This window comes from Megalobrama amblycephala, linkage group LG24 (assembly GCF_018812025.1).
Source record: "Megalobrama amblycephala isolate DHTTF-2021 linkage group LG24, ASM1881202v1, whole genome shotgun sequence".
In the NCBI taxonomy this organism is placed as follows: domain Eukaryota; kingdom Metazoa; phylum Chordata; class Actinopteri; order Cypriniformes; family Xenocyprididae; genus Megalobrama; species Megalobrama amblycephala.
The window spans coordinates 12,731,999-12,755,022 of record NC_063067.1 but is presented as its reverse complement, the minus strand read 5'-3'; the positions used below and the strand labels follow the sequence as shown (position 1 = coordinate 12,755,022).

At 38.0% G+C, this 23,024-nt stretch overlaps 2 protein-coding genes across 5 annotated transcripts in view; both read right to left on the bottom strand.

Annotated features, from left to right (window-relative positions):
- The window catches only part of vps13d (vacuolar protein sorting 13 homolog D), a 49,864-nt gene extending 49,168 nt beyond the window's left edge, over positions 1-696 (bottom strand). For all 3 annotated transcript variants that reach the window (XM_048178688.1, XM_048178690.1, XM_048178689.1), the window contains exon 1: positions 177-696. The gene's annotated coding sequence lies outside the window, so the exon portion shown is untranslated. The remainder of the gene's footprint in view (positions 1-176) is intronic.
- Positions 697-9,600: 8,904 nt separating this feature from the next.
- On the bottom strand, positions 9,601-21,242 carry lrrc38a (leucine rich repeat containing 38a). 2 transcript variants are annotated; one of them, XM_048178070.1, is made up of 3 exons: positions 20,989-21,242; positions 19,451-20,892; positions 9,601-10,716 (listed from the first exon to the last, which is right to left on the bottom strand). In XM_048178070.1, the coding sequence occupies exons 2-3, from the start codon at positions 20,076-20,078 to the stop codon at positions 10,472-10,474; spliced, it is 873 nt and encodes a 290-aa protein (XP_048034027.1). In that variant the 5' UTR covers positions 20,079-20,892; positions 20,989-21,242; the 3' UTR covers positions 9,601-10,471. The 2 variants fall into 2 exon arrangements, with proteins under 2 accessions (XP_048034027.1, XP_048034028.1); XM_048178071.1 differs by having other exon boundaries at positions 21,113-21,242.
- Between the last annotated feature and the right edge of the window lie 1,782 nt (positions 21,243-23,024).

Genomic DNA, 23,024 nt, shown 5'->3' with positions numbered 1-23,024 from the left:
TTTCTACAGTTTGTACAGGAGATGTGAAGAACCACCATAGGGATTGATAGCCGCAGTCACTTTCACTGCATCTTTTTCCATACAAAGTGAAAGTGAGCCTGTCATTTTGCCTAACAACTCATGAGGGTGAGTAAACAATTACAGAATTTAAATTTTTAGGTGAACTAATAACTTACCATTGTTATGAGACCTCCTGTTCCTAGGTCAACCGCAGTCTATGATCATTTCAGTCCAAATAAATACAAGACCTCCACTATCCAAGCCAAGCAGAGTCCTCCTCTCGGAAGCGAAGCTGTCCTTGCTGGCTGAAGAGAAAGTAAAATATCTCCTTTCTTTTTAAAGATCCTTATATAACAAGCCGCAGCTGACAACCACAAACGAAAACAAACTACTGTATGTGACGAACTAAACAGCACAGCTCTCTGTGGCTCAACGTCAGTGACACGGACAGCGTTAGCACGAGCGCTCGTCCTTTAGCACTGCTAGACAACTTTAAAACATGACCAACAACTGGACAGAGTGACCGGTCACAGCCCGTAGTTTAGCTCTGCATTGGTCCGAGTCTCTTGCGAAATGCGCTCTGATATATAAGCACCATTTGTTGCGGGTCCTCTGCGTTCATCTCTCAACTTCCAACATGTCAAACTGAATTCATGAAACGCTTCCTGGAACCTGCGACACTTCCGGTCATGTGCCAAAACAAAGCGATTTTTGCGTCATTGGGGAGAAATGGCCGTCATGTGACATCTAGCGTTTGGAGGTCGACCTTATAGTTTATTACCGCTGGGCTATTTATCGGTAATGGCGCAAATATTGGCTCTTGAGAAATGTGATATAATAGAAAATCGCCTGGTGATATCAGATCGACGTATGTGTGTGACGTTTCTATCGGTGCAGTTCCTGTTTTCTACATATGGGGGCGGCAGAGTTACACGTAAAGATGTTTTCTGCAGGACTATTCAGCTTCAACAAGTTGGCCTTAGGATATTTAATTTTACAATTTAGTATATTATTTGTATTTATACTTGTTTATTTTTTAAAGGCACTCTACATGGTTATTATGTTTAATTAAGCATTTTCATATTGTAATCTACCTCATTTATCTCTGCTTTCAAGCAGCATGTTCCTGCATCTCTGAACTTCAGTACAGCTATCCCATGAATTCATTACATCTGACAAAATGCACTAAGCGCTGTAATCCGCACAGACCCTATATCCAGTGTAATCTCCAGCCTTCCAGAGGATGTAGTGGTTGTATAGTAGTCCCACCCCCATGCATTTGAGCGGCAAGTAGATATAAGAACTGTTTGCCATATATCTTGAGATGAAATATGCCACTCTTCTGCCGAGCACATAAAATAACAATAATCCCAGCACATGTGGAGCTCTGCATCCCCCTGGCTGGTCGTGTGCAACCACATAATCCCAGCCTGCCTACAATAGCATAGAGGGCCATCTGTTCAGCTCATAGCCCTTTAAAACTACACATCTGGACAGTGGAGTGGGGGCAGTGCTCTCCACAACCCCCTGAAGTTCACTTCTGAGATTAGATATTCTGTCACTATTCTTACTCAACATAATCATAGAGATTCTTGATACCATATAATGTATGTCTGAAAGCATTAATGTCTCTTTTGAAGGTAATGTTCAGTAGACTGTATAACCTAATCTGTCTATAACTTTTACCAAAATCCAAACCAGTGGTTCTGCATGTTTTTTCTTCAGAATCAAGATTTTGCATTGGACATCAAATGGTAGTTTATGCAAAACAAATATTGCACATATTTTTTTTGTCCAAAGTATATTTCAAATATATGCTAAATATATGTTGTAAACTGCATGGCTTAAGGAATATGTTTGTTAGGCTGAAAATATGCTTTGTTTAGACGTTCAGTTACTTAAAAACACAAAATGTAAGAAGGTAAGAAATTTCTAATTTTGTAATACATTTTGGGTAAATGCAAAATGCATTTTTCCAAATATATTTGATGCAGTGAGATCCAGTCATTTTCAATAAAGAATAAATAAATAACAAATGAAGAGTAAATTCTAGCAAATAATAAAATAAATGAAAGAAAACTTAAAGGGTCAGTTCACCCAAACATTTCTGTCATTAATTATGTCGTTCCAAACCCGTAAGACCTTTGTTTGTCTTCGGAACACAAATTAAGATATTTTTGATGAAATCCGAGAGTTTCTGAACCACATAGGCAGCAACGTTATTGCACCTTTTGAGGTCCAGAAAGGTACTAAAGACATCATTAAAACAGTCGACGTGACTACAGTGGTTCAACATTAATGTTATGAAGCAACAAGAATACTTTTTGTTTGCAGAACAAAACAAAAATAACGACTTTATTCAACAACAGTTTGAACTGTTTTCATACGCAGTTGACGTAGTGACCGCACTTCTATAATCTGAGATAGAATTTGAGTATGATCTGAGTATGATAAACTTTGCCATGAAAGAGAAAAGAACAAGAGTGCCTGAGGGAACAAGTACAAGAGAACTTGCATTCTCCTATTCCTGTGTTTAAGTCAGATAAGAAAAGGTCAAGTGGTCTATCCATTATGTCAGACGGTGTTGTAGCAGCGGGTCGGTGGACCTGGCCAAATGTTAGAGCTGCAGACAAAAATATATACCTGTTGTGGTTTTGACACCTTCAGAACAAAGACAGCAAAGCAAGCGTTTTTCAAATACCATATCTTACACATCTTATAAAACACTTCTCTGGAAAAGTATAGTACACTGAACTGTCAATTACTGTCAATATACATCCAATATCTAACAGAAAGCACAAGTAACAAAGATCTCTTTCTTAAAGTTTATGAACATGTGAGTACAGGAATAACATAATATTAGAAATGAACACATGCAAATTACAAGACAGTAAATCAAACCGAATAAAATAAACTTATGATAAACTAAATACTTGAATATATGCTGGAAGTTAATATATGAATAACTGAATTCAAAGATAGAAAAAGAGAAAAATCATAAATGAATAATATGCATTAGAAAATATGAATTAAGGGATAGACCAATTTATGCATTAAGAAAATATATATATTTTTAGAACTAAAATTGATTTAAAAATATAGATAAATATAATTTAAATCTATTTAGCAATTGTTTTGGAATATTTTTTTAAATATTTTTAAAAATATTTATCAAAATATAACTACTTTATGGGAAGCAAATATACCATTAACAGCATACAGGCAACAGCGAGGATTCGGGATGCAACCTGTTCTTGTCAGCTGGTTAATTTGACTATTATGACAATATGTACCAAAATACATAAATTTTCTCATTCCCTATACACGTTAGTATATAAATATTATATACACACTTCATTTGGTTTACTAAATGCATGTTTATATCATTAGTTGTATTTTATTATCTGCATTTTGCATTGTCTTGTTTTCCATGATCAGAAAAGCCAGTTGAAAACCACTGCTCCAAACCATCATAATTTAGCAAATATATATTTAGCAAAGGATTCATTTATTTAAAAATGAACAAGATGTATTTCCCCCTTTTACCCAGCATTGACAGACTTGCTGTAATCAAACTCACCATTGTAAACTAACAAGCATCGGTGTCAGAAAGAGTAGAGAGGATCCGGATGCAGGATCATGCTGCTCTTGTTTTCAGGGAGTTGAAAGGGATTTCGTTCTCAGGTCATAGTCCACCATTGGTTGAGTGGACAGTTGGAGGATCAGTTTCATTTGTCCTGAATGTAAAACAGTCTTGGCCCCTGTTCAAGTAAACAGGTATTGACACAAACCTTCATACCTGAAACATGCCTACATGTTCATTTGACATTCTGGTGTAACCTTTGTCCCTTTTTTGATAGGAAATAATTCATGAGTTTTAGGCCTGGTTTCATAGACAGGGCTTAGGTTAAGCCAGGGGTAGGCCTTAGTTTAATTAGGGCATTTAAGTAGCTTTTATAAATGTGCCTTTTTAGGGGGAAAAAAAAAAACATTACTGGTCTGAATCTTGAGAATGGCACTGACATATTTCAAGACATATCAGTACAAGTTGCTTTCAGTTAAAACAGCTCAAACATGCATTTTACTCTGGGCTAGGCTTAAAGGGTTAGTTCACCCAAAAATGAAAATTATGTCATTAATTACTCACCCTCATGTCGTTCCACACGCGTGAGACCTTTGTTCATCTTCAGAACACAAATTAAGATATTTTTCATAAAATCCAATGGCTCAGTGAGGCCTGCATTGCCAGCAAGACAATTAACACTTTCAATGCACAGAAAGCTACTAAAGACGTATTTAAAACAGTTCATGTGACTACAGTGGTTCCAACGAGAATACTTTTTGTGCACCAAATAAACTAAATAACGACTTTATTCAACAATATTATGAAGCTTTGAAGCTTTATGAATCTTTTGTTTCAAATCAGTGGTTCGGAGCGTGTATCAAACTGCCAAGTCACGTGATTTCAGTAAACGACACTTCATTACGTGATAAGTGTTTCGAAATTTCAATGGTTCACCACTGGGGGGCATGACTTTGGCAGTTTGATACACGCTCTGAACCACTGATTCATTTTTGGGTGAACTAAACCTTTAAAGGGTTAGATCACTCAAAAATTAAAATTCTGTCATTTATTACTTACCCTCATGCCGTTCCACACCCATAAGACCTTCGTTAATCTTCGGAACACAAATTAAGATATTTTAGTTGAAATCCGATGGCTCAGTGAGGCCTGCATAGCCAGCAGTGACATTTCCTCTCTCAAGATCCATAAAAGTACTAAAAACATATTTAAATAAGTTAATGTGAGTACAGTGGCTCAATATTAATATTATAAAGCGACGAGAATATTTTTGGTGCACCAAAAAAACAAAATAACGACTTATATAGTGATGGCTGATTTCAAAACACTGCTTCAGGAAGCATCGGAGCATAATGAATCAGTGTATCGAATCTGCTGTTCGGAGCGCCAAAATCACGTGATTTCAGCCGTTGGCAGTTTGACAGGCGATCTGAATCATGATTCGATGACAACTAAAATATCTTAATTTGTGTTCCGAAGATTAACAAAGGTTTTATGGGTGTGGAACGGCATGAGGGTAAGTAATAATTGACAGAATTTTCATTTTTGGGTGAACTAACCCTTTAAGCCTTGTCTATGAAACCTACGGAGCCCCTAAAGGGACGTGGTAGTTGAAAAAAATTGGGATGGGAGGACAATTTTTTTTTTCAAATGTTTTGCCCTCGTAAAACTTTGCGTTCTCTCGCAAAGATATTATCATTCCCTTGCTGTGAGCTCGGACAAACACTTGATCTTTAATGTCCCACTTGCTGGCAGTAGTGTTTTAGTTAGTTCCATACGTCAATAATGCGCAGCTCATAGAGTTTGAACTTGTTGGACTCATATATAAAGAAATGCAGTCAGTTCGTCAAGCAGTTCAGTAAAGTTGGCAATATATTCACAGATTCGAGCTTCCCGGATCACCTTGTGAGCTAAACGTTGTTAAAACACAAATACAGCTATTTCCAATCATAGTAACCTAGACAACGAGCTACAGCAACCCAATTTTAATCAAATGTGCTTTACAATATATAAATTGGTCTTTATGAGCAGGCGGCGGAGAGACTAGTCTGAAGGGACCGTCTGAAAAGTGCAAAACCCAAAACCCTTTTATATTATGAAAAATACTCAATAGCTTCACTGTAGCACACTGTACTGTCACCAAATTCAGTTCATACATCACTGCTCTCCTGCTGGTTATAGGTACTACAACACTTAGTTTAGCCTCTCACATAAAGGCCTTCTACACAATGATTTTGGTACACAGCTTACATACAATAGCTTTTGCATGACAATTACTTACTGAATTTGATGGCATTACAATTTATTTAATATTTTTACTAATAACAGTGAAGTTATTGATTTTGCTTCATAATAAATAATCATAAAAGTTATACATTTAAAAAAAAAAAAAATCAAACTAAGTGTTCCAGTACAACCAGCAGGAGAGCAGTGATGTATGAACTGAATTTGGTGACAGTACAGTGTGCTACAGTGAAGTTATTGAGTATTTTTCATAATATAAAATGAGAAAAAGGGTTTTGCTCTTTTCAGACGGTCCCTTCAGACTTGTCTCTCCGCCGCCTGCTCATAGAGACCAATTTATTCTGAAGCACATTTGATGAAAATTGGGTTGTTGTAGCTCGTTGTCTAGGTTATTATGATTGGACATAGCTGTATTTGTGTTTTAACAACGTTTAGCTCACGAGGTGATCCGGGAAGCTCCGCTGAACTCCATGATTTAAGCACTGACTGCATTTGAGTCTAACTGAACCACGCATTATTTGTGTGCATTATTAACGTATGGAACTAACTGAAACACTACTGCCAGCAAGCGGGACATTAAAGAGGAAGTGTTTGTCCGAGCTCACAACAATGATAATATCTTTGCGAGGAAACGCAAAAGTTTTGCGAGGGAACGCAAATATCTTTGCGAGGGAATGCAAAAGTTTTGCGAGGGAACGCAAATATCTTTTCGAGGGAATGCAAAGTTTCTCGGGGAACGCAAACGTTTTGCGAGTGAAAATATTTGAAATTTATTTTTTTCCTCCCATCCCAAATTTTTTCCACCACCACGTCCCTTCGGGCTCTGTAGAAACCAGGCATTAGTGTTTCACAAAGTTTCTCTGAGTTTTTAAAACTCAGTAGTTAAAATTAATATTTAATGTTATTTTTTTCTCTTCTTAAGAATGGCCATCAAATCATACTAAGGAAAGGAGTAGCTAAACAATAAGGAAAGAAACTAGTAGGTTTACGACAGCTACTAAAAACTGAAAAGTTTTTCTTTTGTGTTTTTCGTGTACAAATGACAAAAACGATCCCCGTTGACATGGTTCAGCGAAAATGACTACAAATGCTATATTCTGCTGCCTGGCCAGTAGTGTGATTTCACTTTGTAAAGGAACGCGTAAAACGCATGCGCATGACACCACTGTTTTCAGAAATTCACGTTTGTGTAGCCCCCCCCCCCCCCCCCCACCCCACCCCCACCATTGAAAATGGTGTCGTGTAAACACGTGGCCCCTCAGTTTCACAACATTAGCACAACCACAGAAGATGGACATGTTATAAATCAAGGTAATTTTGAAGAGAGGTAAGTTGGTTAAAAGTCACTGAGAAATGGCAAAGGACAGGAGGAGACTTTATTAGTCAAATATTCAAAACCCATCCTCAGCGGTGTCTGAATTCAACACTGGCCCACAGACACGTAACCATAGCAACAACAAGATCTGGCTGTTGGAGAATCGTAGCCTCATTTTGACAAATTCCTTCCTCTGTCTCATTCAACTTTTCACCTAGAAAATGAGTGGGGAGAATGAGCACAAATAAGCATAGTATGTTTTCCATCTGAGGGGTGTTCGTGGAGTATAGCTCTTTGTCGCTTGTCTTCCTCTGTCGTCTGTTTAATTCATGGCACTGAGTAAAACTCAAACGTCACTGTTGCTCAGTCATGGATAGCTGACACCCAGAGCAAATATATTAGGCTTGATTTTAGAAGCTTTCATCGAGAAAAAAAACTCCTCCAGCATCAACCTAAAAACAAAATTCTATGTGCAGCTGAAGCAAAATGAGATTACATAAAAGGCACTGCATTTGCTCCATTTGTTTGCTTTGCACTTTGAGAGCTTCCAGGGCTTTCTGGGTCAAAGGAAAAGGAGGAATGATACAGCATGTCATTGGTTGCACCTGCAGGAACTTACTTTTATTTTCACAAGATGGTGGCAGAAAGCAGGACCGCTTCATCTAGTTACAATATGTCTTAAAGGGATAGTTCACCCAAAAAATGAAAATTCTGTCATTAATTAGGCTACCCGTAAGACTTTCGTTCATCTTCAGAGCACAAATGAAGATATTTCTGATGAAATCTAAGAGCTTTCTGTCCCTCCATAGTCAGCCACACGACTACCACTTTGACCCTTCAAAAATTTCATAAAGAGATTGTAAAACTAATCCATATGAATTGTTGTCTGGCTATCACCAGACCAAGCTCAATTTAAAATTGAACATTGGTCTGGGGAGTCTGTATGGATTTCCTACTGCACAAGAGGCGTGATCAACGAGCATTATTCACGCAATTGGATAGTCCTTCAACCAATCAGATCAACGATCCGGTTGACGTACTTTGCAGAGCGACGCGAAAACTCCAGACAGGTTTAGTTTGTATTGGTTTGTAGCATTGATCAGCAGTTTGCAGAAGCAGCAAAGGCATCGAGCGATTTTTGCAGGTTGTGCAAAAAGAAAACATGAAAGTGAATGGTATTTACACCCACTCGAGCGATTTGTTTGCTAAACCAAAGAAGTCATTCAGCATCGTCGAGAGGTTAAAAGGAATTGGATTGACGGTCGTGCTTGCCGTCGCTTCTCTATCGTCATCGTGTTATACCCGCCAAAAGCGAGCAAGGTGGATAAGCCAGTCTGTGATTGGTTCCCGCAAAAGTGTAACAGAAGCAGTAGAAATTAATGTACAGGTTTCCAGACTGAGTTGCCGGGCGAAATCAAATCGCCGGCAGATCAGGCTGGGTTTACCCAGTCTATATGAATTGAGCTGTTTTGTCCAAATTTTCTGAAGAGACTTGATCACTTTATTTGATGAACAGATTGAATTTAGGCTTTTAAATAAACAAACAAATCAAATTAAAAATTTGTGTTCCGAAGATGAACGAAAGTCTTAAGTGTTTGGAACAACATGAGGGTGAGCAATTAATGACAGAATTTTATTTTTTGGGTGAATTATCCCTTTAAGACAGTGTAAAGAGAAGATTTAATAGAAAATAATTATTATTTGAGCTCTAAAAAAAAAAGTGTATAATATAATATAATCACTGTTCTGTGGTCTCTGTGTGTTGAAATTTCCATTTTGCCTATAGTTTCCATTTTTCCTGTTTAGTCATGTTTCCTTGGTTGTCATAGTGATTCATTATGTCATTGATTAGTGTCACCTGTTCCTCATCATCCACTGTGTATTTAAACCCTCAGTTATCTTCTGTCCATTTGTCTTGTGTTGAAGTTTTATGCTGGTGTGTATCTCTGTATTACGGAGCCCCGCACATGACATGCAAGAAAAAAAATTAAATAGTGCACACGATTTACTAATTCGTTCCCTCGATTTACTAAAACGTGCACACGATTTACTATTTTGTTCCCTCGATTTATAAATCGTATGCATGTTTTAGTAAATCAAGGAATGAAATAGTAAATCGTGAGCACATTTTAGTAAATCAAGGGAACAAATTAATAAATCGTGCTCACGATTTAGCCTACTATTTTTTTCCTGCACGTCATATCCGGGGCTCCGTACTGTATGGTTCCTGCATGGTGTTTATTATATGTACGTTTATCATCCTTCTGCATCAAGCATCTTTGTTTTAGATCATCACAAAAAGCTGGTGCGTGACTATAATGTATAGACATAATTTCTTTGTACCATTACAATTAAGTTATCAAATTAAATGATACCGAATATCATAATAATTTATACAATTTTTGGGGCCAGGTACAATATGTGTGCAAAAAAAATAAAGATTAAGACATGATATTGATCATTTCAAACACTTTGGCGTCAATGTTTATTTAGTCATAACATAAAGTAAAAAAAAGGAAAGAATTAACGAGACAGAATTGACATAAAATGAATGACAAAAAGTTCCCTTTTAATTTAGCCTTTAAAATACCTTGATTACGTGATATATAATTTTGACCCATCTGTAACTACAGCAAGTGTTCTATATTAAGAGTACGCATGACATTTATGAAGTTGTCATAGGTTACAGACAACAGCCAAACATGTCTTACAATATTTATAATGGTGTTTTGAACCCTTCTCTTGAAAAACATTTACACCACAATATATGCTCATTTTATGCTAATTCTTTGGTGATAAGTGCCATTATGATTCATGAAAAATGGCTTACAGTATGGCTCACTGGGATTGTGTGCAATGTCTTCTGTACTTTAAAGTGCAAGTAGCTAAACCTTACTACAACAGAGCAAGATTCATGTACACAATACCAAAAATAACTCATGTAGAAAATACTAATTAACTCACACATTTCCATAAAAAGACCATTGTTGCTATCAGATCTCAAAATATAATGCTGATTACTTTTGAATACAGGGGCATGAGACAGTGGTTTCAAACACTGCATTTTCAGGAACAGTTTTAGTCTTAAGGCTCAATTCAATCATTGGTGTTCAAGTATTAAAAACACGATGCTTCTTTCAAGCATCACGGATGAAGGTTGTGAATCACGAGATGCGAGACAGCGGCCACACCTTAGTTGCACAGGGACCTAATTCAGGGTTCTTTTGTCATGGAAATAAGGTGATTCACCCCTTTATCCAATCCCCTGGCTTCCACTGTGTGTTAAATTATGGGTCATTTATAACTTCCATTCTGTCCAGTAAGTCCCCTCAGTCCTCTGCCTCCTCTTCATCTGTCCTTTTGGATTTGAGCCGTTGGAAACAGTGGATAGTGGAAGCCAGAAAGAAACTGGCAATAATGGCTGCCACCGAAATACAAATTCCAGAAAAAATCACTATGAGATAATCAGTGAGAGTCAGCAATCCCCGACACTCCCGGAAACTGTCCTCAGAAAGAACACTGAGTGACACCTGCCGCCCGTCCACTGGAAGAGAGCACTCCATACCCTCCAACCCTGTAAAAGAGACAGACGGACAGGGAAAAAATATTGTTGAAAATATATACAGTCTCTTAAAGGACATGTTTTGATATTTTTATTCCTCTTCACTTAAAAAAAAATAGAGATACATACATACAGTCCATATAAATACATACATAATACATACATAAACATTATCAAAGCTTTTAATGCACCCCTTTTGTAATGTCTTCCAATGCTTTTCTCATCTAACATAATAGTGACTTAATTTCACAGCCAAAATCGATGTGCGATGAATTTGCGATTAATTCGATTAATAAATTCACACATCATGTTATTAATGAGATTACAATTTTTAATCGCTTGACAGCCCTAATACACACACACACACACACACACACACACACACGTCTGGTTTACTGTCCTTGTGGAGACTCCCCATGATTTTTATACTGTACAAACTGTATACAAACTGTATATTCTGTATATTCTAGTGACCTGACATGTGAGCTGGTTCGGAAACTCATACAAGTCTGGTAAAATGCGTGTTTGGTGCAAGGTTATAATCGTTAACGAAAACGAACGAAAAAACGAAAACTAGGTGGGAAAAAACATTGTCGTTAACTGAAATAAAATAAAAACGAGGCATTACAAAAAACGATAACTAACTAAAACTGCAATGTGTGTTTGGCAAAACTAACTAAAATAAAATAAAATAATATATTAAATGTCCTTAGTTTTCGTCTTTATCAATGTCTTTCATATAGCAAATAACGTTCAGCTGCATTTCCTTTCCCTGCGTCTCTCACATACACGCGCGCGCGCGCACACACACACACACACACACACACACACACACACACACACACACACACACACACACAGCCCCTCCCCTCCGTGCACACCGCGTCTCCATGAGAACGAGTTGTTCGACTTTGAAAGCAAGTTCGCTAAAGGTTGGTATCTCGTGAACACCTTTACACAAACACACATTAAAAAGTGGTATAAAAATATTTTTTAATTCTGAATATAACTTTGTCAGCGTGTTAATGTCGACGCGAGAAGCGATTGCTACTATAGCAAGTTAACTAGTCGCAAGTTTGAGGTAAAATGCACTTGGGTTGTCGATGTCAAAACACTATATAAGCTGTGATTCAAATATTAAATAATGTCATTTGTTTACTCTTACACTGAATGTTTGCTGCTTCAATCCAAATGTGTTTGCATAGTTCACCCAAAATGAAAATTACTGTGAGAAAAAAATCAAGTTTACAGAGTTTTAGTGTCACTGAAGGTAAACCTGCGTTGCTCATGGTGGTTAACGTTACCTCTCTTAACGCGCTCTAGCTGAATGGCAAGGAGTGCACTTTGGACTATTGTACCTTTTGTATGTTTTCATTTTTTTTTTTAACTGTATTTTATTTTTTATAACGAACAAGCTGCGATGTCACATTTCCGCTGCTTTGTTGTGTGTGCGTGAGGCGCGGGCGCGATTAAACAGCTGTCTTTGCAGGGGACTTGCCTCATCGTCATGGCAACGGTTCGTAGTCAGGTCAGATTACGTCAGAGTTGGTTGCCGTTTATTGGATGCTCAGACTACCAAACTAACGCCGATTAAACATGTTGAGTCTGGTGAAAACCGACTCAGACCAACGCCAACAGGGCCCAGGGGTATCGCACCGATCCAACAAACTCCAACAGACGAGTTTGTTGGCATTTGTCGGTGCGGTGTGAATTGGCCTTTACACTGAATGTTTGCTGCTTCAATCCAGACGAGCAGGCTTAGACCTTATTTACCAGAGAAACAAGCGCGCCGCCATCTTTATAAAATTGTCTTTGAACTTCCGTTTTGCGGTAGCTCTGTACATTTCTATGGCATCGCTGTCAAAGAATAATTAGTTGGTTAAGTGGATTTACTTGTTGTAGAGTTAAAGGGATAGTTCACCCAAAAATGAAAATTTGATGTTTATCTGCTTACCCCCAGGGCATCCAAGATGTAGGTGACTTTTTTTCTTCAGTCGAACGCAAATTATGATTTTTAACTGCAACCGCTGCCGTCTGTCAGTCAAATAATAGGAGTGATTGGGAACTTGAACAATAAGAGTCGAAAAAACTTCCATAGACAAATCCTAATTGAACCCTGCGGCTCGTGACGACACATTGATGTCCTAAGACACGAAACGATCGGTTTGTGCAAGAAACCGAACAGTATTTATATAATTTTTTACCTCTAATACACCACTATGTCCAACTCCGTTCAGCTTCCGGTTAGTGAGGTCTGATCGCGCTCTGACAACGGAAGTGATGTCTCGCGCTCATTGAAGTATATGGTCGAGACATCACTTCCGTCAGCAGAGCGGGTTTTTTGACCTCACTAACAGGATGCTGAACGAAGTTGGACATAGTGGTGTATTAGAGGTAAAAAATGATATAAATACTGTTCGTTTTCTCACACAAACCGATCGTTTCGTGTCTTAGGACATCAATGTGTCGTCACGAGCCGCAGGGTTTAATTTGGATTTGTCTAAGCAAGTTTTATTTACTGTTACAGTAGAAGTTCCCATCCACTGCTATTATTTGACTGACAGACGGCAGCGGTTGCAGTTAAAAATCATAATTTGCGTTCGACTGAAGAAACAAATTCACCTACATCTTGGATGTACTGGGGGTAAGCAGATAAACATCAAATTTTCATTTTTGGGTGAACTATCCCTTTAATGAAAGTTATCATGAGCATTGTTATGTTTAAAGCAGATGTCTTAACAAATGTCAGTAGATCGGGAAGATTTTAAAATGAGCAGTTCATTCATAAATGTAATATCGCTGTGGAAATACAAACCGGAAGTCAAAAGACAACGAGCGCAACGCTGAAAAGGGGCGGGGCTACATAAGGTCTATAGGGTGTGAAAATTGTACAGCTGTGGTATTTGTATAGGGTGTGAATTCTGTATAGAAGATGTGTAGATTTTTGGTAGATTTTTAGGCAATTTTGTGAAGGTGTCACACACACACTAAAAAAATTGAAAAGCTGTATTTAAAGTTTGTTTTTTTTGTTATTTGTCATGTTCTTTTCTCAGATTGAGCTCCCTGACAATCTGACAGAAATGTCTTGTTGTGGCTTAAAAATGGGTTGAATAGGCTACATAGATAGAATAGGCGGTTCATGTATGTCTTCTTTAGTCTGTTGGCTCTTTAGGTTTTTTACTGGCACACGTCACTTACACATTTTGCACTTACTTCAGAGTGTTGAGACTGTTTACATATTTGTGCCCATATGTACATTTTATGTACTGGTTTTATTTTTTAATGAATATTTTCTAAAATTGTATGATGTTTTTGTTGAGTTATTATTACACAATACTTTTTCTGACCTTTTTGAATCTTGCCCCTGACAAATAACCCAAATTACAAAAAAAGACTAAAACTAACACTAAAACTAATAAAAACTAAACTAAAACTAAGCATTTTCAAAAAAATAAAAACTAAACTAAACTAGCAAACCCACTTTAAAAACTAATTAAAACTAAACTGAATTTGAAAACAAAAAGTCAAAACGAAATAAAAATAAAAACTAATGAAAAATGCAAAACTATAATAACCTTGGTTTGGTGCTGGTAAACCCTGTGAGAAGTCTCTTATGCTCACCAAGGCTGCATTTATTTGATCAAAAATACAGCAATAACACAATGTAGGTTTATTTTTATTTTTTTGGACTAGAGAGGAAGTTTTGAATTCTGAAATATACAGTATATATTCATAGTGTATAGTATTATTTCTCATTATATGACACCTTTAGTAGAAATGACTTGAGAAAGAAGGCACAGTGAATCTTTTGGTGGAGTCCATGGAACAGTTTAGTCTCTCATGACCAGTGTTCAGTTACCGGACTTGTATGAGTTTCCGAACCAGCTCACATGTCAGGTCACTAATGTCACAAGCATCTTCAGCTGCACAATATAATGCACAAACATTATCTAAGTTTGAACAAAGCACCCCATTTTGTAATTTTAATAATCTCAACCATGCATTATTACACACATTATGATAGAATAAAAGCCATTTTGCACACAAAAATGTATAGACATTTCAGGTACACAGTGCAGTGTGTATAAACAGTACTACAGTCAAAACGTTTGGGGGTCAGTAAGATTTCCTCTTTTTTTTTTAAGAAAATTAATACTTTAATTCAGGAAGGATGTATTAAATTGGTGACAGTAAAAAGTTTTGTAATGTTCCAAAAAAATTCTCTTTTCTTTTGAACTTTCTATTCATTAAAGAATCTTGAAAAAAAAATTCACAGTTTTCATAAAAATATTAAACAGCATAATCGTTTCTTGAGCACCAGCATATTAGAATGATTTCTGAAGGATCATGTGACACTGAAGTAAGAGTAATGATGATAAAAACTCAGCCTTACAATCACAGGAATAAATTATATATAAAAATATGAAAATAGAGAACAGCTATTTTAAATTGTAATATTTCACAGTATTAATGTTTTACTGTATTTTTGATCAAATAAATGCAGCCTTGTTGAGCACATAAGAGAAAAAAAATCGTATTATCCCCAAACTTTTGAACATTGTGAATTGCTTATTAAAGGTAAGTTCAGCAGTTTTTACATTTATTCTTTAATTTACTGTCTGTTTCAGTTTATATAATCCATTCAAAACCCCATTTAATTTCTTTTTGTTCAGCTCTTTAAGTGCCATTTGATGGTCACATATTCAGACAGTGTATCGCTTCAAAGGATAATAAATGAGCAAGGGGACTTCATTAAAACACACACACACACACACACACACACACACACACACAAGGCTATATACTCCAGCTGAACATGTGTAATAACACTCAACGCTATTTCATTTAAGTGCTTTTCTGATGGGTGAGCTATACCTAGAATGAGGTTGTTTTAAAAATTCATACTTGGTTTGCACTGGAAAACAAAGAGCTCACATGTGTTTGAAAACAGCATCAATGAAAACCCAGCCACAACAGAAAACTCAAAGGCAAATTGTCGGAATAATATCTAAATCTTAATATAATGCCAAATCTAAAAAAAAAAAATAGTACATACATATGACATATGAAATGAGACATAAACATATTATACTATAATCAAAATACAAAAATATGCCCTACTATAGCTTGGTGGTATTATTATTATTTGGAAATTTTTGTATCTATAGCAATACCACCGTGCTGCAGCTATGACTCAAAAAACTCCCATTACATAACAGCAAGATAAGATGTGAGATGGGATGCTTTCCAATTTTTTTCCCCCTCTCTTTATGGGAAACATTTGTGAAATTTTCCTCGTTGGTTTGTATTTGGATTTTCACAGAGGGAGGTTTAATCTCCTTTCAGCCGTGTGATCAGCGGACACCAGATGACAGCTTTAAAGCTGAACATCGCCTACGTAATACAGCCACGCTGACAGTCAGACACAACAGAGCGGCAGAGCTCCAGAGCCCCATCTCTCCTTTAATTGCGTTCACGCTCAAAACCCCTTGTGATTCAGTGGAGTTGTTTAGGATCGTATTATGCTTTAGGAGAGAGAAGAACTGGAATTTTTAAATTAAAATAAAAAGAATTGTCATTCTCATTCATATATAACCATCCATGTCAAAATACAATGCCACCGTGTTTGTTCATGTCATTGGCCAAAGTCAGTTGACATCATCATCAAACGTGTGAGGCAGTAAATGCGGATGAGTCACTCCATCCAGAAGGGGTTTTCCACATGCAGGGGATTCATTGACCTCAGCCTCCTTTGTCGAGTCTGTCACGTGGCCGTTTGCCCATCTCTACAAGCTCATCTAACGTTTTATCATGCTAGAGCTTTAGTGTTTAACACTGGAGATCCCCCAGAGCGAAAATCACAAATGCCTAGCACGCGTGCAGCACATGCTTTTACCCATTTAGAAAATTCTCACAGCGGCCACAAGCTCAGTCAGCCGACTAGTGTCGTCTAGCCTGCTGTCACCACATATGTGTAACACGAGTATGACACTGCCATGTTCTTATGTTTGCAACAATGAAACGAATCAAAGCTTTGCCTCTGGTGTGTAATAAAGCTGAATACTATATGAATCCCCCTCTCTATTCAGATTACACTGAATTCATTCAATACATTTGATTAATGTGCTCAAAATCCTAGGCTACGTGAGCCTGAAAAAATCCATCATTTTAGCTACAGCTGTGCATGTGTTATCTTTCGGTAAATACATCTTGTTGGCTTAATTGTGATATTATATGACGTGGTAACCTCTCAGGGTCTGTCTGTTGACCTTTGAGTGTTGTTTAAAGAGTCGTGTGTGCGCTTGTCACATATTTGTATGTCACTACCCATGCTTTGCTTACATATACTCAGCACTGCTGGAAATCTTGGTTCTTGCCCTTGATTAGCCACCTGAATATCAAATGACCAGGCAACTGAAAGTGTGCCAAAAGTGTGCTATCATCAGTATCAGATTCAATGTTGGGTTGAATAATGGATGTAACGTGTTCATCCATACCCAAGTGCAAGAATTACAACACTGTTGAGTTTAAACTAGACTATCTAAATTAAAGACTACATTATGGTGGATTTTGATGTATTTAAAGGACTGTGTCATTTTTGTTACTTATTAGAATTACAATAAAAAGATACGTAACAACAAGTTTATGGGCTTAATTGTCAGGAAATGCATGAACTGATAAAATGTATACCTTGAATTCATTGTCAATTTTGGTAGAAGTGTCTGCCAAATGTATGGAAATATATAATAGATATCTGGACTGTCTAAATTAAACATCTTGACCAGAGTTCAACAATACAAAATGTAATTACACAAATTAAATGAACATAAATAGTACAAAGAAATGATTACTTTAAAGATATTGTGTATACTGTACATTATTTGACGAAAAAACCCACAAGACATTTTCATTTAATATTTTAGGGGGTTTTTTGAAACCAAAAAATATAAATATATCATAATTATCTTCAGAATTTAAAGTAACAGTAAACTCAAAGTTAATACACAAGTCAGTGTACCATTGACCCTTCGCCTGGGAGTTTGATTGACAAGCGATCTAACCAATCATAACACTGAATCCGCCATTTTGTCCGACAAAGCAGATTAACCTCGGTGGACTTGAATTTGAAAAATGGTGTGTACTGACGTCTTTCCGCATTTGAAACAACATTCCTTTTCATGTTTATTCATGTTTATTTGATGCTATAAATTAACTAGTAGGAAGAGTTGATCAGTTCACGAGCCGCTTAAGCTGAGGCGCTATGGCAATCTGTCACAACACATTAAAGAGCCACAAAACAAATTTCTTAATAAATTACACAATTTGAAAGCTGAGACTTTGTTAATATCATAAGTAACCTGTTCTGTCTTGTCTGTCGACGTGTTGTCAGTGTCCTCTTTGCTCCGCAATGTATTTTTCTCTCTGTGTGGCGTGACAGCGCCATGCCTTGTCGGACAAAGCAACGGGTCTTTTGCGTCAATTATACAGAGGAAGTGTTGTTAATAAAAGACCTATAGATTGCGAACATTTGTGAATGGGTGAAAGGGTATTGTTTACAAATACATCAGACCCTTCATTGTCTCTGTTGACAAAAGAACAAAAATCCTGTTCATGTTAAATTAATGAGTACAGTTAATATTAGTACTCTGAAAATGAACTGATTTGTTAGTTACAAATGTCAGGATCTAAGCCTCTTGCTTCAAATCATACAGAATTAGTCAAATAAACTTGGTCTAAAGATTAAGCAAATCTTTCCCTAAATATGGAGGTAATCCAAACAGGAAGTTTCACACTTATGAGGATAACTATGATATAAGAAAGCAACTTTTCTCAAATTTTGTTGAAAAAAAGAAAAAAAAGAAGTGAATTTAGACTTCAAATCATAATATTTGGTTAAGTTTCCAACTGTACACAATATAAAATGTATATGTGTGACCAAAACCCAAACAATATTTTTTTTATATTGACATGTTTGTAACATGCAACTTAATGTTACATTAGTCTTTAAAACAGACACAGGGAGATAAAAGTGACCAGTGCTTCTAAGGGACAGTGAGGATCATGCATCCATATTTGATGTAGCTGTGGAGTTCAACTTGACCTTAAACTTAGACTAGTGGTAAGTGACCTAATGACCAACGGATACCGTATCCGAGAGGGTACAGTTCCCTCAGTTTCATCCTTTAGTTACCACTCAAATTAACGTCAACAAAAAGGACAAGATATGAGATAAAAATCAGGGAACATGTTGTGTGGCATATGTTTCATGAATTATGCACAAGAATATTTTGCATATTCTAGTGATCACCTACAGTGTGTCGACCTATTTGGTTTGAAAACATTCTCATGCATTATTCAGTTAAATACAAGATGCAGTGAAGGCATGTAATATCATGTGTTATTTAAAATCGCAATTAATCTCAATTAATATTATGCTAGCCTATCATGCTAATGTGATTAGTCAAATTAATTAAGTCTCAGTTGCAATCAATAGTTTGTTAATCATCTCTATCCTAAACAAAATCAGTTCACCCACATGTACCACCTAGTCAGAAAGTAGATCTTATGCATCAACACTTCTCACCCTTAGTGTTATTGATCATTTGAATCTTCCACAGATGAACCACCACAAACCTTGAGATTTCAAGCGATCGAAAAGGTTTCTAGTGTTTATTTGAAAAAAATAGTATGACATTATTTCATGCAGATGGATGCAGATCACGAAAGCAAGATTTAAGCAGCTTACCAGTTGGGAGCTTGTGACGATTTTCCAACAGCCACAGGAAGAGTTTGGCAAAGTTGCAATTGCACAACCAGGGGTTCCCTTCCAGGCGTATCACCCGCAAGGAAGGTAACTGGCTCAACACCCCGACGTCCAGGCCAGAGAGGGCATTCCTCTCCAGCTCGAGCTCTCGTAAGGAGGTGAGGCCCAAGAAGGCATCCTTGCTGATCATATTCAAATACGGATTGTTTCCCAGCCGTAGCTTGATCAGACTACGGGAATCCCCAAAAGTTCCCGAGGGAATCTCAGTCAAGTTGTTGCTCCCCAGGTCTAGATAGACCAGTCTGGAGGATGTGCTCAGAGTCCCAGGCTCCAGCCTCGTTAAGGAGTTATTTCTCAGATCCAGGTAGACCAAATCACTGTAGAGAACCAGGAAATCAGAAGGGATCCAGGGAATCCAGTTGTTAGACAGAAGGAGTCTCCGTACGTCCAAAGGGATGGAGTCTGGAAGACGGGTGAGTCCTTGATCAGTGCAGTCCACAGTGTGATGGTCCGGACACAAGCAGCTAGATGGGCAGTTATACCCCCAAGTTAACAAGGTAGAGGATAGCAAGGCAAGGAAAGGCTGAAGCCAACGGACACATGAGAACATTGTCAAGAGGGTGCGAGGTGAGGGGGAGATTGGGGGGATTAAGTGAGGGAGGTTTGGAGAGGGGTAGAGGAGAGGGGACGGGGTAAAGGGTCAGGGGGCAAGATACTAGGAAAGGGGACCGGGGCGCATCTGAAGATGACACGAGTCAGGGTTGTCGCGAAGGCATCTTTCCTTGTCTTCTAGATTGCAATCAACAAAGGCTCGACCAGCAGCAAGTGGCTACAAAGACACGAAGCTCTGTTTTCCAGGAGATCATGTAGCAGGCAGTGTGGGTCGTGTGGCAGCCCGCTGGCTCTGAGCTTGAAAGGGGAGGAGAGACAGCAATCGAGAGAATGTGGGGAAGAGAGAGAGAGCGCGATGTGAGGGATTAGCAAAGAGGTAAACAGAGACGAGTGAACTAGAGACTGGGAAGCGCTGGGGGCATGGAGAGGGGAGGGGTATGTGACGACGGATGAGGAGGTGTAGCCCACTCGGTTTACCCACAGTCAGAAGGGAATTCTGGTTCTTTAATTTAAATGTACACTATGTGCTGATCTGTATCTTGGTCCATACGCTTCTGCTCTTGATTGGGTGCCAGTTGAACCGTGGTGCCCATAACACATTTAACCCAAGGCTGTGGTTGCAAGTCTTCTTCCATCCAGGATAAACAGCTAATTACTTGTTGGCAATGGTTTTCGGATTTAATCACATTCGGTTTCTTTTTTTGTTGTCCTTTGATTCATTCGGCGTAGTGTCTGATTTCATATTCTGTCTCCATTGCCATGGTGATGCATGTGACGATTAACATGGGGCTGTGTGCATACAGATTACTGCCCTGAAAGTGAGAGATGGTGTGAATAACTGTGTGAACCTCATTGGAGAAGATCATTGCCTTCTATTGCATGCTACAAATTAGAAATTGCATACAAACCTTCCGAATTCGTCACAGCCGCACACTTCAATCACACTTGTTAATATCCTGGATGTAATGGTTGTGCTGAAAATCTCAAAGCTTTCAAAATATCGAGAGGAATACAAAAAGATTTTGACAGTACCTCTTCTCCAGTGCGTTCATGAAAGCAGTCATTACTCATCGCTTTTCCAGCTGCTGTTGTTTATTTTTGTCGCTCTGTGTTCTGAATTCATGTTTACTCCTGTGCTGCTGTAAATCTCCAGGCAAACAGAACACATGCTGTGACCACAGACAGCTTTCCTCTTACATCACATGCACTGGAAAATGGCATGGTACAGCCCAATGGAATTACACAATACTCCCATGGGTCATATTGTAACCTTGACCTTTCTAGCAGGCATCAACGGAAAAAAAAGAGACTTGCCTTTGACCTTTTTCATGTGGCACATCTTTGAAAAATATCAACTTGTCTGTAATGTTACTTCCTCTGGTGTCCCTATAAAATAAACAAATGTCAGGTTCATTAGTGCAAAGGAAGGTACAGTAGGTTCAGGATATCTTCTCAGTAGGGCATTTGGAAGTGTCAGAAAAGCCATGCAGACTTTCCATTCACAATTAAAGTCTGGCACATGAATAAATGATAAATATCATGAGCAGCATACTGTTTGACACAGTTGGGTTTTGGATGGGACACAACAGGAAAGGACACAATGCTACTTACTGTGATCTAAAAATGTAGCTTGCAAACAAGAAAATAAAATGACGATAAACCTGTGTGCCTTACTTCGGCAGAGTTGAGTCGATTCAATCTCGTTTTACAGAATCAAACTATTAATCGTCAAGGAGGGTGCATGACAGGGCTTAGTGGAGAAGATCATCCAGCTTGGATTCTCTCACCAGGGTCTTTAAAGAGAAAGATGAGATAATCCCATATACACATTCACACACGGCAAGAGGACTGCATACCAGCGGCCCCCAAAAAAAGAGCACCTGTCAGCCTCGGCTGAGGACATGGCGACACTCTTTTTCACAGGTGCATTCTGGGCCCTCACTCTGCATGATCCTCACCAACATACCCAAGAGCAAGATACTGTCACCCCCACTGAACCTTTTGCAATGTTGAGACAACTGGCCACAAAATAATGGTTTGAGTTGGAAAAAAACACCAATAGTCACAAAATATGAATGTCTCGGAAACTAGGACACCCACTTGAATGCACAGCATTGACATCCTAACTACAAGGGATCAACGAAACTGGGCCATATCATTAAAGCACTTTCAATCACAACAGTACTGACAAATTTAATTTATGTAGATATAAGACCACCGTGGTATATGTAGAATAACATGGCCACATATTAAGTACAGATTACAGGATTTCTGGATTAATATTTCATTGTACTTTTGGTGTGGTTTGTTGTGGTGGCTAATTCCACTGGGATTAAACAAACACCGTTGGCCACTGCAGCCAACGAGGTGATACTAAAGTTATCAGATGGGCCTGACACAGTTTGATCATGTTTCAAAGATTAACCATTGATGCGTCTTTACTTGACCCCTATTTGTCATGACTGCGAGTGTAAAATTGGTGTCCAGTAAGCCACCTAAAACATTTAGCATTGTTAGCATCACCAAATGGAGTTTCAAGAACACTCCCAATGTCTGCCATTAGTCGGATAATCACAAATCAAAAAAGAATGAACATGAATTTACTTAAAATGGACAACTATTGACACTGAAAAAACAAACAGATGGTCTGAATTTAGGCTCCACACAGATGCACCCCAGATCATAGGCAAAAGCTTTCTAATCATTCTAATACTACCACTGGAAAAGCTTATTCCCTATCTCTCTTGCTCTTTCACGTACACATTGACAGCCCACTAATTTGTTCGGCATCTGGGTGGCAGAGTATGTCGTCAAAACAAGACTTGTTGGCTAAATGGATGGCAAGAGTGAGGCACAAGTCTTCAGTTCCACAGGTCAAATGCCAATGGCTTTTGAGGGATGAGTTTACATGCAGGCAGAAAACACTTTCCAAATGAACTGCAGG